Here is a 19,506-nt window from a genome sequence, read left to right as displayed (position 1 = left end):
CTTCAAATGAAGAAAACCACCTTACTGGACAAAGACATGATTAACTGTGTGAACTTTAAGCTATCATACAATCTCATCATTTTTATGAATTCACTGTAAAGAGTCTGTTGTTCCCAATTCATAGCCTAAAATATCCCAATAGGGCTGGAGATTGGTGAGCATGGGATGGGAGGTAAAAATCAGAAGAAAAATGACTACTCTGAGAATTAGGAACACAGCAAGCAAGACAGCTTGTAACTCTGGGGTGCTCACACTGCTACAGCTGCCCTTGGGGATCCAGAGATCTGTGGGCAAGCAGAGCAAAAGAAATCTGAACACAGAGGGCACTTTGATTTGCCCACTTCCCTTGTACCTTGCTTATACAACATCTTCTAGAATAAAACAAGACTAGTCAATTTCCTTCTGAGCCCCATTCACTGTATTGAATGACTCGCTTCTTGCATTACTCTCAAAAGGCCACACCTGCTCCATGAATTATATTGTCCTCTCTAGGCGAAGCTGATGCTATGCTACATGGTAAATATAATTTGAAGACTAACAGATGGACTTACAGATTGGTCCACACTGTGTATAAAAAGACTTCCTTTGGTTTAGGAGAAAGAAACTGAAGTGTATTACATGTGCTCAACATGAGGCTCTGCCCGTTTCAGACACCATCCTCATGACAGCAACCTTTGAGATGGGGATTAATCTCCCCATGTGGCAGACAAAAACATTGAGGCTTAGGCTGGGTAAGTGACTCCCTAACATTGCACAATTAGTTCATGGACTACTGAGGCTGAACCTGGATTTATCACATGTGGTTCATTAGGTCACACTGCTTAGGTCTGACATACCAGTCTCTGCTCACATAGCTTGCCTTTCATTTGTCTTCAGAAAAGTTTTAAAAATGTATCTCTGATTGCCACAAGCCAAATTCAGCTTCTGCTGATATCACTTCGGAGGCAATGTGCCACTCAAAGGAAGTGGTCAATAAGTGATTATTACTTTCTCAACATTACTATTCCTCAGCAGCCCAGAGCTATGTACTGCATTAAATGAAATTGTTCTTCACTGTATTAAAGCATTTCTCTGTCACTTTTTTGGGCTATACCCTCTGCAGGTCACTAGTAGATGCTGGTCAGCTGCCTACATGTGAATCTTTCACTATGAGGTCCAGAGCTGTGTGGCACCTTCCTACCTGGAGTTGGCGAACTGACCTACTAACTACAAAGTGCTAATGCTGGGCATCATGGTGTGTTGAATCCGATTTAGTGATGCTCAGAAGTAATGCAGGAGGAACCCTCAATGCCCCCAGCACAGGTGGATAAGCCATTCACACCAGAGCTGTCCATCAGAATTTCCAAAGAGTGGCCCTCAAGCCATATCTGGCCCTCAGGAATGTTCAATTTAGCACACAGACATTTTCTTTAAAATGAAATTCCCAATATTTAAAATTCTGGAAAGTTTACATAAATATCCAAATTTCATGCTTCCCTTAACACATTGGAAGATTTGGCAACACTGGGTCCACTCTTCTGCATGGACACAGCTGGCTTAGTCTGAAAAATAGCTATTTTCTGACTGGCATGAACCACCCTCACTTAGAAGTCATTTTCACGACCACCCTGGGCATTGTGTTTGCAGTGTCTTCCACAGATTCAGGGTGGGAAAGCCAAAATGTCCCCCAATCTTGCTTTTCAGTTGTCTGAAGGCTACACTGCAACTACTGATTTCTCTGTTCAGCAGTGTGATATCCTTAAGAACTTAAAATGCAGCACCAGACAATCCTAGCATTGTCTATCCATTGCAAATGGCTTCCCTCCTTACCTTTCTTACAGCTAAGTATAGGTTATAGGCAAATACTCTGTCTTTACTGACTATTTACAGCAAAGACTCTCTTGTGACAGGAACACACCTGTATGAGTTGCCAAAACTTTGTCAGAGAAAGGGCTGAGCAAATGCACACTTTTCCTTCCTGCCATCTCGCCTGCTGCCCTGCCCCCATGCCCCTCGGAGGTGCTCAGATCTGCAGGAATGCCCTGGCTGCCTGCCCAGCGCTGCGCTCCTCTGGGTGGGGCAGCAGGCAGGCGGGTGCAGGGCTCTTGACTCGGGAATGCACTTCCTCATCCAAGCACCAAGCCCAGCCCTGGCGGATTCTAAACACAATAGCTTTTTAGCTACCAGGACATTTATTATGCCTGACTGAGAGGTGCAAAAAATGCCTTTTAAGTTTGCAGAGAACTGAGATACAGGCCAAGAGGATTAATCATTGAGTTTGACTGAATTACGTGACTTCAGAAGAAATAGAAGAATGTCCCCTAAAGTGACAAGTCATGCACTATAAATTATGGACATAAACAAAAAGCAAAGCCTCCTTTTCTAGCACTTGTTTTTTATTATAAAGAAATGTTGAATGAGGTGAGAATTTATGCTGATAACTCCTGAAACTGTAGTTCTTAACTTTTGTTTTAGAGAGAATACTAGCAGAATTCAATCCATGAAAATTAATAGCTTCCCTTATTAAAGTAAAAAATGAATCTTCTATTTCAACCATTACTCTGATTTTGCCAAATACAGTACAACCTAATAAACTTTATGTCTTAGAAACCAGCTTTCTACCATTTTAAATCATCAAAATTTTGAAATAAGATTTAAGCAATACAGCAGGGTAATAATTAAGAAAGGTAATACTTTTGTTTCCCTTTAGTCAATAAAAATAAAAATTTTTTCTTAAAAAAAGAAAGCACTTGTTCCTTTCCTGCCTGGGCACCCATGAATGAGTGTCAGTAACAGGGAGCTTCCGAGGAACAGGGCGGCCCTGGAGCTGGGAGTGTTGGAGGAAGAAGTGACGGGGCTTGAGGAGCTGCTTGTGGGGTGGGGAGGGGACAGAGGCCTGGCAGCACAGTGACCTAGTGACCTGCAGGCACTCCGCAGCCCCCATCTCCAGGCTGCAGCACTCTGAAGGGGGACCAGCAGCTTGGTATCTCTAGGTAGGCTTGACCCCGCACAAAAGACTCCCAGCCCCTCTGCTCTCGCACATCCCAGCCCAGCTTTGCACAGAGCTGCCCACACCATCTGCAGCCTGGGGGGCCTGGGGCGCTGGGACAAGCTACACAGCAGGGACAGACATAGGTGAAGATAGGAGGGCCTTCAAATACTCTGCTTCAAGTCAGAACCTCATCATGATCTTCCAAGTAGGGGATGGCTGAGACTGGGTCTCTACCAGCTGGGTTCAACTGAGGCTCAAAGCAGAGTACATCTGAATGAGAGGAAAAAGAAAATGTGACATAAAAAAAAAAAAACAGAACAATCTCTGCCCCCACAACGTCGTTCATATGTGCGTAACAACCTCCGTGACACCATATCACTGGCGTTCGATAAATGGTCCGTCCCCCAACACTCACACCCCCACCCCCAACCAGAACAATCACACTGTCAAGGGGAGGGTCATCTCTGGGTCCTCAAACACAGTTTTGTGGAACCCAGGCTCAAAAACTCACACTAAAAATAATTCAAAATCAAAATGAAATGTGAGCACAGCAAACTTTTTTGTCTTAGTTTTTAAACACAGCATTTAGTTCTTTTTAGAATAAAAATGATGAAAACACACCATTGTTAAAATATAATAAATCAGCATGAATGAGGCTTAAAGATAACCCTACATTCACTTTAGTTATATTTATAGTCTTCAAAATTTGACACAGCTTAAAAATCCAAGAACTAGATTGGTTGAATAAATTAGGTCATGTCTATATATCTATGCAACAGACAATTAATTATACAGATATTAAAAAATGGTGCTGTATAAGAAAACCTAAAATGTTATTAGAATATATCCATGATATACAATTAAATAAGAAAATCAGGTTTTAAAATAACTATCACTTTTGCAGAAAACATAAACTAGAAGGCTATATAACAAACAGTGTTAGTACTAGGAGAATGGAATTGACTGTGAAAGATTTTTTTCTTTTTTGGAGGGAAGGTTCTAAGGTTCCTAAATTTTCTAAGACAAGCATGTATTTTTTTAATAATAAAAGCATAATTTATATTGCTTTCTTAAAAGATCCCTCTGCTGCTGAGAGGTTGTCCTCAGAGAAGCCTGGGCTGTGTATACGCCTTGCCCTCCTCCCCTAGGAAAAGGAAGTGTCTTACTACAGCAGAACGGGGTGGAGGGGGGTGTAGATGAGCTCCAGGCTGCTCTGTGAAAACTACTGCATGTCACTGCATTGTAAGCCAAGAAAGGGGTGGGGGGGGGGAACAACCCTTTGTCCCTAAATTAATCAGCTTCTAGTATTTGGATTTCCAAGGAGAAAGACATATACACACACGATGTTACAGAGGCAGATGTTATCATAAGAGCATATAAGGAAAAGAAAAAGAACAACCTAAGCAGGTTGTATAAAATGCATGTGTGATTCCTGCCATCTCAAGTGGAATGAAATGTTGATTTGAAGAAAGGAATGCTTTTGAATTTGGTCTCAGAATAATTTCATAAGGCATGGTGGTTCAGAAATAGCACAGGGTTTGAAAATTTGCTTATTAATTATACCACAGTGTACTTGACCTAAATGGGATTTAAGAGTGCTCATATACCAAGATAAATACAAAATATTAAGATAAAGATATGAAATATTAAGGCAGATTTTTTTGTCCTTCACCACCTACTGATTATGCAGTCTTGGCCAAATTACCTTTTTTTTTTAAATTGAAGCATAGGTAATATACAATATCATATTGATTTCAAGTATAGAACCTAACCCAGTAGTTGTTCAACAGTTACATTCATTATTAAATTCTCAACCCCTCTAGTGTGGTTACTATCTGTCAACAAAGAAAGATGTTACACAACCATGTATTCTCTACGCTGCTCTTCCATCCTCATGACCAACTTATACGATGATTGAGATTTTGTGCCCCTTTATCCTCATCACCCACCCATCCCAACTCCTACCCCATGATAACCACCAGTCACTTCTCAACGTCTGTGAGTCTATGGCTGTTTTGTTCATTTTGTTTTTTGTTTTTAGATTCCACAAATAAGTGAAATCATATGGTATTTGTCTTTCTCCACCTGGCTAATTTCACTCAGCATAATGCCCCCTAGGTCTGTGCATGTTGTGGATGCAAATCATGCAGATGACAGGCTATCTTTCCTTTTTATAGCTGAGTAATATTCCATTGTGTATATGTACCACATTGTCTTTATCCATTCATCTATTGATGGAAATGTAGTTGCTTCCATATCTTGGCTATTGAAAATAATGCAGCAATAAACACAGGGATGTATATATATTTTCAAACCAGGAATTTTGTTTTTGTCAGGTAAATTCTTAGAAGTAGAATTACTGGGTCATATGGTATTTCTATTCTTAGTTGTTTGAGGAACCTCCATACTGCTTTCCATAGTGGCAGCACCAAAAATGTAGGAAGGTTCCCTTTTCTCCCCATCTTCACCAACAGTTGTTATTTCTCATCTTTTAATCAGTGGACATTCTGACTGGTATGAGATGAGATCTCATTGTGATTTTTATTTGTATTTCCCTGATGATTAGCAATGTGGAGCATCTTTTCATGTACCTGTTGGCCGTCTGTATTTCTTTGGAAAAATGTCTGTTTAGGTCCTCCACCATTTTTTAATCAGGTTATTTGTTTTTTGGTTTTTTGGTATTGAGTCATATGGGCTCTTTATATACTTCGAATGTTAACCCCTTACCAAATAAATCATTTATGAATATATTCTCCCATGTAGATTCCCTTTTTGTTCTGTTGATGGTGTCCTTTGCTGTACAGAAGCTTCTAGTTTGCTGTAGTCCCACTCATTCATTTTTGCTCTTGTTTCCCTTGCCCAGGGAGACATGTCCAAAATAAAATGCTCATGCTCATGTTCAAGAGATTTTTGCCTATGTTTTCTTCTAAGAGTTTTATGGTTTCATGTTTCAGATGTAGGTCTTTAATCCATTTGAAGTTTAGTTTTATATATGGAGTTAGACAGTAATCCAGTTTTACTCTATTGCATGTACTGTCCAGTTTTCTCAATACCAGTTATTGAAAAGACTGTCTTTTTCTCATTGCATTTTCATGGCTCCTTTATCATATATGAATTGACCATATATTTGTGGGTTTATTTCTGGGCTCCAAATTACCTTTTTAAACCTTACTTTCCTCAGGAGCCAAATAGGGATAATGATAATACCTGTCTTATTTTAGAACCATGAGAAAGGATTTAATTTCCTCCCAGCCCAGTAAAAGGAGGAGACCTACAGTCAGATCTAATATGACTTAATAAACAATAAATCAGGTGACATTCTCTAAACCAGGAGCAAAACAACAAACTCAAGCACTTCTTCATAGTCTTGGCATGAGGACTAAGTGAAGTAGTGGATGTCATAATGCTATATCAATTGTTGTTAAATGCTCAGCCATTAATTGCTGTTATTAAGAATTCCATTTACTTTACACAGTATGGCAAAAAGAACCAGGAGACCTGGGCTCTTGCCCCAGTCCCACCCTGTCCAGTTGCCAGGACCATGTCATCCTCATCTGTGTAACAGGAACATAATCTTTGCCTTGCCCTGTTTCACACAGTTATGGTGACACTTGAGTGAGACAATATATGAGAAAAGTCTGTGGAGCATATTAGACGAGGTTGATCTATAAGAAAGCTACAAACTAAAGTTAGTGATATCACTTTACAGTAAAATTCTGTAAGCTCTGAGCATTGAACACAGATTAAAACTGATTGACTAGGTGGTTTCCTTCAACTAGTCTTCATTAAAAACAAAAAACTCTGAATAACACAGACGTCCATCAACAGGTAAAATTCAACACATCCAACAGCTAGAAAAATGAATGTACTTCAGTATATACCACATTAACGATAGAAAGAAGCAAGACACAGACGAACACATAGTATGATTCACTCATGTAACTTTAAAAACAGGCAAAATAAACGAATTTGTTCAAGGAAGGCCATATAAGTAGTAAAATTATAATGAAAAGTAAAGTAATTATCACAAAGTCAGAGGAGGGAGGAGACGGTGAGGAGGGAGACAGTGAACATGTGATCAGGCAAGGAAGAGGGCTTCCGGGCTGAACTCTGTTAATTGTGTGTGTGTGTGCCTGCATGTGTATATATGTAGCAAATATGTATATATACACATATACATTTATGCGTACTTATGTATGTAAATTTTATGTACTTTTTTACATGTATATTTCACAATAAAAGAAAGACCAACAGAAACAAAACCAACTGAATGCTGTCCAGATCATGTTCCAACAGTGTCCCTTTCTTAAAATACTTTTTCTAAGAATTTGTTTCGATTCTAACCTCAGATAGATCAGACTAAGAAATTGCTCAGTTGAGATTTTAATCCCATCAAAAAAAGTTTGTCATTAGACAGGTTATGATGATTCAGGTTGATTACCTGTCTACTTACACATAATTTCTGATTGCTTGATCATTTTCAGGGTCAAATTAAAACTTCTACTACTAACAATAAAAAATCTACAGGGCTACAGTCACTCCCTGAGCCTATCTTACACCAAAAACCTTAAAGGAAACGCAAGGTGACGTCAGTGACTTACCAGCTGGCTGTGTTTGTGCTATTCTCTTAGGATAAGTCTTACTTCGACTTCTTGCCACATTCTGATCTGGACGTGGAAGTTGAATAGAAAGATCTCGACTCATCTGTAATGCTGTCCTGCCACTTGAAAAAGCAACATTTTGGTTAACACAGGTAAAATCACACAGCCACAAAATTAAACAACAGCTCATTCAGAATATATGCAAAGTATCGAGAAAAGCAAAACATGCAGACTCTTACAGGCCATAAGTATATAAGGGTTTTCAATTGATTCTCATTGCAATATTAACCAAGGATAGTATTAAATTCTAATAGGAAAGAGGTTAGACAGAAAGATCTTTCAGAGAAACAGGGAAAGGGTTTATTAAAGCAGTTACATTTTGATTGAAGTAGAATGATAGACTAGAAATAGAGGATGCTGATGGTCTTCAGCTCTACAGCTACATAATAAAGAAATTATGTTGGGCTAAATTACACAAGGACAATGCTTCTATATAAACCACACGTCCATGTTTTACTCACACAGCAAATTATAAAGCATCTGCATGGCACCACCGGATGTGATTTTACTCTGAACCCTGCTATGGCACAATTAACCACTTACTTTGCCACCTAACCTGGGCCAGATCAAGTGCCCAGGAAGGGTGAAAGCAAGCCTCCAGCCCTTACAAAGCTGCCTCTCTCAGCAGTCTGTGAGGATTCAAGAGGGCAGCTTTCCCCAGGGGTGGACTAACTTTCAAGTAATTTTCTCATGGAATTGTGTACTTTCATTTGTTCAATTTCAGTGACATTCATCTTATTAAAAATTTATTCCACAACTGCTGAATTTGAGCCAGTGAATGATCCTGGCTTTCACACAGGAAAATATCATTTAGGTACAGGAAAATGCATTTCCATACATCTAATCTGATTCACTGCAAGAGCCACCTATGGGAAGGGGAAAAAAACCAAATCCTATTCAACCTACATTTTTGGCATAAATATTGGGTGACTCTCTCCCCAAGAGATGAAATGATATTTGTAAAGAAAATTCACCTCCTCCAGGGTTCTGTGAACATTTCCTCTCCTTAGTACCCCATCCACCTTTATGTGAAATAAAAAGATGCTTGAAAACACTCATAAGAAGTGGCTCCTCATCAGGATAACTGGGGGCACCACTTGATGTGAACTACCTTGGGAATTATGGTGACAAGCCCCGTCTGTGAGCCTACCTCATGGTCAGTAACTCATGGGCACCAGGCAGAGGGGAGGGGAGAGCAGGGGAGCACCCTGTGACCGGTTTCCTTTCATTTGAACCTTCATTATTTGTTTAACGGTAATACACAAGGTTAAACAAATAGCAAAATCTCTCTCCTGAAAAGCTAAAAGAAATTCCATAGAGAGAGCAAAATTCCATTATTATAAGTGGTTTGGAGTATGAAGATAAGTCTACTTACAACAGACTTTCTCTGTTATTGGGAAGACTTGGGGACTGTGTACTTCACTGCATAGAGGAAAAAATATTTGCCCTAAGAATATAACCCAGTATGGGGACCACTGAGGCATTTTATAATGAGATTTTGCCTTATTATTCCATTTTTCCTCATGGCTTCTCTCTCAGGGGAAAAGGAAAAATGAAAAAATCATATCATAAGATTAACAAAACTAAGGTCCACAAATATAAACTGATCTGCACAGGCTGCAAGGGCCTTACCTCAGGACCAGAACAAGCTCTCTGACCTCCAGCTGGTTGGTAGGTACAACCAGGGGTGCGGGAGAAAGGACAGAACACTAGGAAACTTGTTTGAAGTTACAGGCCAGGTGTTTTAGACTGGGGTCTTCAGCAGATTGTTTCCAACATCTCCTGGAGCTAATTTTCCTCACTGGTATGTATCTCCTCTTATTCAGGCTATTTCCTAGCAGAAATATTCTTGTACAGTATTCTTACTATTTTCTTGTGGCAGAAAGTATCTGACAACAGTGAGTTACAGTGTAAGGTGTAAGAGTTCCCAAGCGTATCTGGTGGCTCTCCGTAGTCACAGGACAGCTTTATTCCCATGAGCCACCCACTTCCCTGCCTCACACACTGGGGCACACACATTCCCACTCCACGATGAATGACACTGCCAGCAGCCCTTCAGCTCTGAAGTTTGGGCACAATCGGCACCCATGGGTAGAAGAGATCCTCGAGAGTAGAGACACCTGGGTCAAATTCCAGTTTGGCCACTTACTGCTTAAGGGTCTTAAGTTCAGTTACTTTACTTTTTTGTGGGGGGCTTAATTTCTCATCTGTATAATGAGGCTATGATATCTCATTCAGCTGGTCGTTGAGCAAATTAAATAAAGTAACACAGGGGAAAGCACCTGACACAAAGTGGGGCTGGGGCGGATGTCAGGAGAACTTGGTTTCTCTTGCGCTCCTTAAGAAATGTGGAAAGCTCCGGTGATTCAAGTCCTATAAGAAGTTCAGCGGGGTGCCCAGGGGATTTCTCAGGTCTAATCCCCATTTCTGGAGTATAAATTCTACACAACTCAATGATTCATCAAAATGAGTTCCCTGCAAACTGAACCACAGGCCAGGCCAAGGCAAGGTTACCATTTAAGTACTTAATCAATCTTTATTTCAGATTAATGCTGATAATAAAAAAATAAAGAATTAGTTTGCCAGATTTCAGCCCAGCCTTTCCTCACAAATTTAATTTTGAATTTTTTAAAGGATTGGTTTCACTTATCACTAAAAATGTCTAGCTTTTCCCATAAATAATGATTAATTTTTCTAAGAGAGGTTGGAATCTCTTGGTATTCTGCAAGCCCTAAGATGCAAGGAATTCTGTCTTCCTCCATGTGGATAAAAAAGGTTCCTATGGCCTGGATTCTCACCTGGCCATGGTTGGCTCACTCACTACACATGTGTGGGCAATACATCATTATTGATGCTATATAAATAGATCTGCCCAGTGCTCTGGGCAACATGATGGCAGAGCTGCAAGGCTGCAGGAGAGCAGACACTGGAGTGGTGACAACGCTGACAACAGAGACTGAGACAGCTACAGGGGCAGACAAGCCCAGAGGCAGAGACCAGCTTGCTGCATGCAGACTTGCTCTGAGTGGACAGGATTCTAGTGATTGACCTGCCATCATGGGAATAAAGTTGGGTATAAGCCCTTTCACCCCAAGGACATTTCATTGTCATTTTTCAGTCTCATTAAATCCATAGTGAACTTGTCCGGGGCTGAAACCCATTGGCAAGACACTCCATCACATACATCTACACACCCCCTCCCCCATTATAAACACACACAGCTATATGCACACATAGACACCACATTCACACATCACAGCCACTTGTTCTGCTGTTCTTAAACGCCCATGTTCTAAAAGCCTGCAGGGTAGAGGAGGGGGCTGTCTGTATTCCCAGAGCTCTGCTTTCATTGCATGATACCTCCAGAAAGTCCCAAAAAGGAGTAGACATATGCTGTTTGTTAAAGGCTGGTTGTTTTCCCTCTTTCAGCAGTTAACAATCCCTGTGCTGGTGACTACCCAGCAGTTAGACGCCCATCCCTGCCTCAGCCTAGTTCTGAGCCGTGGGATGAAACATCTTTCCTCCAGGGGTGGTGGAACAGTAGTGCTTTCTACACACAGACATGGAGATTCGGGTTTCATTAAGACTTACAAGGCAGTTAACACCAGTCACAAAATTAGAACAGATTTAGCACAGCTTCGAATTCTGGCAAAGGTTACATTTAATTATTTTTGTGGAAGAAATGATATTTAATATGCAAAATCCAATAACTTTTGAATAATTCCCAATGGCCAGAGCATTTGCATTTCAATAAATTTGAGAAGTCAGGTATGGGTAAATTTGTGGAAACCAACTACAGCATATGTTATACAGCATAATTACAATTTTAATAGTATGAACATTAAGACAGATGGCTTTTCACTAAGAGATAGATTTATACATTCTCTCTATAACCCTCAAAATATTTTATGCCCAAACTGGAAGAACAGCTCAAATACTGACTATTAGCTGTTCTCATTCTTTCCTTAAATTCCTAATAATTATTTCACTGTCTGGGGAAGAACCTTGGTAACCAAAAGGTTAAATTTTTAGGTATCAATGAATAACCTCATACAAATGCCAAGAAAATCTATATTAACCATTAAGTTGTATTTTAAGTTATCAAATGAGCAAATAGCCAAGTGAATAATATGCAAAGATTAAAGCACTGAACATTTAATATTAATCACTCTTTTACTGATTATCCCTGGCTTCAAATTCAAGACAAAAAAAAAAGTAGGTTATAAAAGAGGAATTAAAATTAGGCAAACACTTGACTCAGCTTCATTTTAGGTCTCCTAGGTAAGGATTTCACTCAGTGATGTCCTAAAGCAACTGACAGAACAGTGTCACACCTCCTGAGTGGCATTTCTGCACCCTGCTTGGTTTTAAAGGGTGGAGGGACTTTCCTCCTGCCTGCATAACACTGTAGCTCTCTGAAGGCAGAGGAGGCTAGATCTGACTCTCTATCTCTGGGCGCCCAACACCATGCCTTGCACACCATAGGCTCTCCACTTTACAGAACAAATTAAAACAAAACTAATTCTTTTTCAAAACATAGCAGGCTTCCAATTTTAATGCTGGCATTAGAAAGACACAAAAGCACCTGCCTGGCTGCACTACAATCATGCTTTCCCTACAACATGCTAAGAGTTTGTCTAATTTAAAGCACAGGCTCTGGAGATAGAATGTTGGTGTGGAAGCCACTTTACTGCTGTCTAGCTGGGTTACCTTGAAAAGTGACTTGGCTTCTCTGAGCCTTAGTTTCCTCACATATTAATAAGGATAACATTAAGAAGAATACAATGATTAAAAGAAGCAATAAATGGAAAACATTTAGCACAAACTTGGCACTTAATAACTGCTTAGTAAATCTTAGATACAATTGCTAGCATTACTATATATAGGCTTCATGTGGCAGGAAACATGATTTGATCCACAATATAAAGCACACATTTTGTTATAATAGTGGAATCAACTGAATGTCCTAAGAACAGACTATTCAGAATAGCTATTTTGTTTCATAATCACAACATAATTAGAAATAAATATAATCTTATCAAGATGAATTTCTTGAGAGAATAAACTATACCATATTGTAAAAGCCCTAAACCTAACGTAACTAATGCAGCATTAAATATAATTAAACATGGAAAATCATCTTTGTCAAGAAAGTTTTAATGAACTGCTATAATTTGAAAGTCATTGGCACTGTGGAAAAATCAGAAAAAAACATTAAATCACAAACTTTACATGCACTTATGTAGATAGCTGAATTAAATATTTATTTACACGCACACACACCAAAGGAAAAAACTGCCATTTACCTATAGCGGTGCTTGTAACTCATGGATCCAAACTTGCTGAGTTTTCTTGACAATGAATTCGATTCATTTTCTGGCATTCTAATGCATTTTTTTAAAGAAAATTAAAGACTCATAAATATAGATGTTTATGCAACACCTGAGCAAAAGCTATGTAGAAAATGGTGCAGCATTTTTTAACAGTGAGTGGAAATATTTTATTTATTCTATGTATTGCAGGAAATAGTTATTTTAAGCTAATATTTGAAACAGCCACATCCTAGGATTTTATATGTATAATATCAAAATACCCATACTTGCTGAAAACTGTTATATACATCATATCCCTTAGAAGCTTTAGTTGTGAATCAACTTACTTTCTCTACTAAAATCATTTTGGAAATTTTGACAAATCATTGTCACTCCATTGACTCATCCATGCCAGAGTTTTCATGGCAGTCAATCATATCTGCTGTGGTGGGTCACTCCTCTTTGTACAATAAACTCCAGTACTTCCACTCCAGGATACCTTCAACAGACCTCCCCGGGGAACTCCTAGGCCCAGCCTCACTGAACCGGAGGCAATGTCTCAGACTTTCTGGGCCACATCCCACCTCCTAATCCAAACTCAGTAAACGACATTGGTCATTTTATAAGACTATTTCTCCAACATCATACTACTTGGGGAAATTGCTCCTTGCAAATCAAATAGGAATAATGAGAAGAGATAATCTAGTTTTAAATTTTAAAAAAATGAAACTTACTATATTACTTGATAAAATTTACTTTTATCTGTACACCAGAAGGATATGAAACAAAAAGCATCCCACAATCCAATGTTCAATTCTCTACCTCCTCTCACTTGACCTCCCATGAATGCACAGTGCAGCTGCCAGCTCCTTATTAACAATGACATTTTCCTCCCTCGTTTCCTCCTTTCCCACACACTCTACTGATTCCTTCTTCTACTTCTCTCTGGCTCTTCCTGTTACCTAAATGCTGGGAAGGCCTAGCTCAGTCCTTGGCTTTCTGCTTCTCGCTCTTCACATTTTCCATCAGTGACCTCACCCAGTCCCCTTTGTCTTAAATACCCACTAAATTTACATGGTCAACATTGGTCTTTCCAGTAAGCCTTGTACACCCAACTACCTATGCCACACCTCCACTCAGATGGCAAACAGGCAGTGTAAATTCAGTGTGTATGTCCACAGCAGAACATTTAATTTCCACCAAGAACAAAGCTGTACTTTTTGCATAAACCTAAGAAAAAGCTGTCCTTCACCCTTTCTTATAGTATGAGCAAAGAAGATGTTTATGTGTATGTGTTTGTGTGTATGTGTATGTTTCTATGAATATGATCCAGAGAATTAGATGACTGAAGAAACAAAACAAAACAAGAGAAACACTTCTAAGTTTCTACTTGTAGACAGAACAGAATTGTTACTATAAAAACAAATGTAATTTTCATTTATTAGGACAACAAACAAAACTCTCACATTAACATACCTAAAAAACGTATGATGTTCTACACTACACTTCCAAAGATGCTTGCAAGCAGTTTTACTTCGAGCTTCAAAAAAGAATGAGGTTTCATTGCACTGAGAGAGAGAGAGAAAAATATGAATTACTGACCATAACATTCTTCAGATGACAGCCACCCTCTAGGTACTAAAGATTCAAGTACGAAGAGAAATTATTGTTAACATATAAAATAAAAAATAAGTATCTCTCGGTAACTAATTCGCCTTAAACTACCTTCAGTGACCAAAGCTCCACGTCGATCTCAGTGCCATCACCTTTAGTACCTGCTTCTCCATCACCCTGTGACCGTGCATAACAGGGGTGATGGCCCAGAAGTTCTGCCAGCTCCTCTCTTATAAACGGGCACCAAACAGAAAAAATACTGACAATGTGGAAATCAACTCTCAATAAAAAGGAGATGCCCATAAATCTAGCTCTTAACTGTATTACTTTCAGCAATGTACAAGCCACACCTTAAACAGATGTCTAAAGAATCCCAAGAAGGGCCACGGGGAGGAGCGACCTGGGCAATTTAAGTAATGCCTCTGATTCTGAGTTTCTCCATTCTACGTGAAGTTATTGGGTGAATTAAATTAAACAGTATGAGGGATGTAAAGTATCATACAATAGGAATACAACGAACATAACTGCTCCTTTAATCTAGTAATTACTTAATTATCTACATTTGGTGCATAAGAAACAAAGGCAATATGAAAGGTAATTCTAATTGTGCAGAAGATACTTTTCATTTTTCAATTGACTGGATAGTAAACCAAGCAAAATATAACACAAGTACTAAAATAATACACCATAAACTCTGTGATGTTATATAGTTGAAACTTAGTTTCAAATAAAAACCAAATGCAGAAATGCCCCTGGAATGAGGTAACTATAGATTTCTAAACACAAAACTGTCAATGCAGAGGAGTAATTGAAATGATTCTCCCTCCCCACCTCAACTTTCAACAAGGACAGAACATTTGTATACATGAAATTTCTCCAAAGTTTACCTGGAATAAGGCTGCCCGATTTAGGAATTTATTTATAAAATGAAAGGGTGTGATGAAAACAGAGCCAATACATGCACGTTACAGCAAGGCCACCTGTAATCCCAAAACCTGGTGAAGCAAAAGAAGGAACTAAGGACAAATGCCAGGGTTCTGGCGTGGGTGCTGCTAAGTAATAAAATACAGCAAGTCGGAAAAAGTGGGGATTGGATGACAAGCTATGGGTATTTTGATATTGTATATGCACAAAATCCATAGAGAAAATAAAATTACATATAATTTTAGTATAATGGACAACAAGTTCAGACTATTTTGATTTTGTGGTACCCATGGAATTGGAAACTAAACAAGCCAGTGTAGGGCTGAGGAGACAGGTCCTATCAGTGGGCACAGATGATTTCACCCAAGTGGAACAGAGACTGCTCAGGGAGGCAGCACAAATGGATAAAGGTGGGATCACAGTCAAGATGCTCATGAAGGTGGAGTGAGAGATCAAAACAGGCCAGGAAGCAGTTGTGTCAGAGAGGAAAAGAGGACAGCACAAGTCTCCAGTGACCTAAAAAGGCCAAAAGGTAGTGATTCTACAATATCTTACTACGCTGACGGACAGTGACTGTAATGGGGTTTGTGGGGGGGACTTGATGAAGCGGGGACCCTAGTAAACACAATGTTCTTCATGTAATTGTAGGTTAATGACAACAACAACAAAAAAAGGTCAAAAGACTTTGAAAGGAGGTAACTGCACTTGGAGGTAAGAAATCTTCAGTGACTTGCATGAAACGGGCAGGGATGACGAAATCAGAGACTCGGAAGAAAAGTTGCTGAACAGAGGAAGTGTTTCCCTCGGGAACAGTAGAAACTTGGGGGAGGTAGGGGATGAGGGTTTAGGGGAAATCACAGAAGATCCTTAAGGGCAGGGTGGGCAACCAAGCTCCTGTCAGGAGAGGGGAATTCTTAGAGGGAAACTTTTTTTTTTCACTTTTCTTTTTTTAATATATAATATATACACATGGTATAAACACCAAAAGTTACCAAACTGTATGGACAATGATGACTAAATCTCCCTTCCACCACTGTCCCCAAATCCCCTCCCCCAAGGCAGCCAATATGAAAAGTTTTGTATATAACAGATGGATGTTTTTAAGATCATTAGATTATCCAAAAACATAAGGCACAGGTCATTTAAAAATAATTTTGCTTGTGATTGCAGTGCATCAGGATAAATGATTAGGAGTACAGGACAGGATGACTCCTACTCGCATGGTGCTCAGCGTCTGTGCCCCATCTCCCCGTGCCTTTCAACCACCGACACACTGAGTGTGGCAGAACATGTGGGCATTGTCACCAACAAGAAATGGTGGCTGGTGGTGACTATGCTGTGACACACTTTAACATTTTGGCAAGAACTTTCAGAGATAAGAGGGGATTTACATACCCAAATCAAGTTTCCAAAAAGCTATTTAATTACCTAGAATCCAGATCTCCAAAAGTGGAGGAGAAACAAAAAAGCACTCAATCTTAAAAATTAAGGAAATCTCAAACATTTCTTCAATTGGTTTTTACTTTATTCTTTACATAAACATCTATATTCTTTTGCTTTTCAAATAGAGACCTGGATATCTAATTTTTAATATATTTTTTAAACCACCATCTCCTAATGAAAGGGTAAAAGGTATTTAAGAACCAGCCAGAATTGCATTCTCTCAAGTTTCCTTGGGTACAAATTTTAACAAGAACAAACGAGCTTCCCACAGGCCTCCTGATTACTTCCACCATGTGCAAATAACTACTATCAGCTCACTCTCCATAAATACAGGGCTTAAAACCAGCTGCCTGTTTTTTTTTAATGTATATAATTTTTAAATTGAAATATAGTTTACATATAATATTATTTTGTTTGAAATAAACAACTTAGTGATTCACTGTATATCCAGCTGCCTATTTTTTCTCCACCGTTAGTAGAATGACAATGCTAAAAGAAGGGTTAACATAACTAAAAAAAAGGGACACTATTGTGCATAAAATCTGTGCATTTTTACCACGTACAGTAACTGCTGGCATGAATGTAACTGACACTGAATCTCAAATGTCTTTCTGCCACTCTCCTTCCTACTAAGCCTTTTTGCAATAGATGCAGACAATCAGCACTTTTCCATTCATTCATATTGACTACTAAAGTATTATCCAAGCATCGAGCACCTGCTTTTAGCAAAATTACTCCAACTCCTTCATAGCTTTGGTCCATTCATGCCAGAAGCAAAGCTATGATCTAATCTATTTCTTTTTTTGTATAAACTGATAATGCTTAAATCACCTGTAACTGAGATGTCATGTATGGGCTTCACTGTGCCATGGATCTCTGGTAAATTTAGCTCCAAGTTTTAATTCCATAATTTGTAAGAATCAGGATGTGAATCATATCAATGAATTCCCAACCTAACCCCCTTGTGGTCTACTTTGTCTCTTTTGTCATCTTTGCCAGCTAGGTTTCTCTTTCCAAGCTTGAAGAAACTACTTTACTTTAGCCTGGCCTCTCCTAAGTGTGCTTATTTTCCTGACAGGGTCTTGGAGGGGCTCGTACGCTGTAGGCTGCATGGCAGCATTCTCTGCCACGGTGCACTCAAGCCTCACTGCCTCTCCCAAGGGGGACTCTCCTGGCTACACAGAGCCTACACCCCAGTAGGTCCTCCTAGAAGCAGCCACAGCTGGACAGTCTGCCTTCACTGGCCTCCCTAGAATTATGGGGAGGCACATTTTCTCAATCCTATTATTACATATTTGTCCAACCTCCAAAGTCACTAGAAATAACATAAGATACACTACATAGGTTCAAATGTTTAAGTAAAAAAGATTAATACCCAAGAAAAGTAAGATGCAATTATTATATAAATGTTGGAAAGGAAGGTTTCCTTTCAATGATTGCACATTAAAAATTGAACCACATTTGTATATGTGAGAGAGGGTACAATGTTTGTTTTAATGACTTTCCCCTTATTCTCCATTTTCCTCTCTTCTAGGCATCCCAAGTTCAAACCCAAATAAAGAATCCAGAGCCAGTCCTGCACAAAAAAATTTACCAACCTTGTCATTATTTGGAAAGGGAAGTTAGGAGGGAATTTTATAACAGAGTATAATAGTATCTCATTCTTTCAAGCTTTTTCCTTACATAGTATTCCCAGAGAGTGTGACCAGTGTTCCATGATATGAGCATAAGAGAGTTCTACAGTCAAATAAGTTCAGGAAACAGTGGGTTAAACACTAAGATCTTTTACTGTGCTTATGGGATGTCAATCTCCAAGGAAAGGTCAGGTGATTCCCTGATTTATTCAAACAAAGAACTTTCTTTCAACGAAGTGTCTTTTCAGTGCTCTGGTTTAGAAAATATTACGCTACACATAAACAACCCTACACACACACCCTTTTTTTGTAATTCTTTTTGAAATGCATGGAATATGGTTTGAATTAAAAATCACTGTGCATTTCCCAGAGTACCTGGAGAATAAAATTAATTTCCATTCCTGCATACATGGTATATTGTACACTAAAAGAACAAGCCCAGCAAAAATATTCAGTAGTCCTCTGTCATCTGTGTGGGTTATATTCCAAAATACATACTAAATGTGAAACACCTTTTCACCTCTTTTACAGATTAAATTGATTGCTTGTTGAATAACTGTACATAACTCCTTCCAGTTCATAGGAACATAAATTATAGAATTGGAAAGGATGTGTTAGATTGTGTTGTTTCTCCTTTTTTTCCTTGTCCTCACAAAAATTTGAAAAGAGAAAACACAAGCCAAATCATTACAGAATATTTACATAATGTTTCAGTAAACTTTGAAAGTTATTTTGTATTTGAAAAAATTCACAGACTCAAACACAGGGCTTCAAATGATTTGCTTTTGTTACTGTTTTACTTGTTTTTGTTGTTATTTTTCATCTTCATCAGCTCTTTAAACTATAGCATTAAAATGTCAGCAATTCTCTAATACTTGCAGACTTAATTTTTAAATGATAATCTTTATTTCTAGTCTTACAAATGTTTAAAAAAATTTTGTTAACAA

At 38.8% G+C, this 19,506-nt stretch overlaps 1 protein-coding gene across 4 annotated transcripts in view; it reads right to left on the bottom strand.

Moving 5' to 3' along the window:
• Window positions 1-19,506, bottom strand: part of EPB41L4A (erythrocyte membrane protein band 4.1 like 4A) — a 268,086-nt gene that overhangs the window by 64,285 nt on the left and 184,295 nt on the right. For all 4 annotated transcript variants that reach the window (XM_073232978.1, XM_073232972.1, XM_036995150.2 and 1 more), the window contains exons 11-13: window positions 14,421-14,512; window positions 12,939-13,016; window positions 7,573-7,694 (exon numbers count right to left, since the gene is read on the bottom strand). In XM_073232978.1, coding sequence (XP_073089079.1) covers window positions 7,573-7,694; window positions 12,939-13,016; window positions 14,421-14,512 — 292 coding nt within the window. The remainder of the gene's footprint in view (window positions 1-7,572; window positions 7,695-12,938; window positions 13,017-14,420; window positions 14,513-19,506) is intronic.

Source organism: Manis javanica, chromosome 1, assembly GCF_040802235.1.
Source record: "Manis javanica isolate MJ-LG chromosome 1, MJ_LKY, whole genome shotgun sequence".
Lineage (NCBI taxonomy): Eukaryota > Metazoa > Chordata > Mammalia > Pholidota > Manidae > Manis > Manis javanica.
The sequence above is the reverse complement of the archived record's forward strand: the minus strand, read 5'-3'. Positions and strand labels throughout refer to the sequence as shown.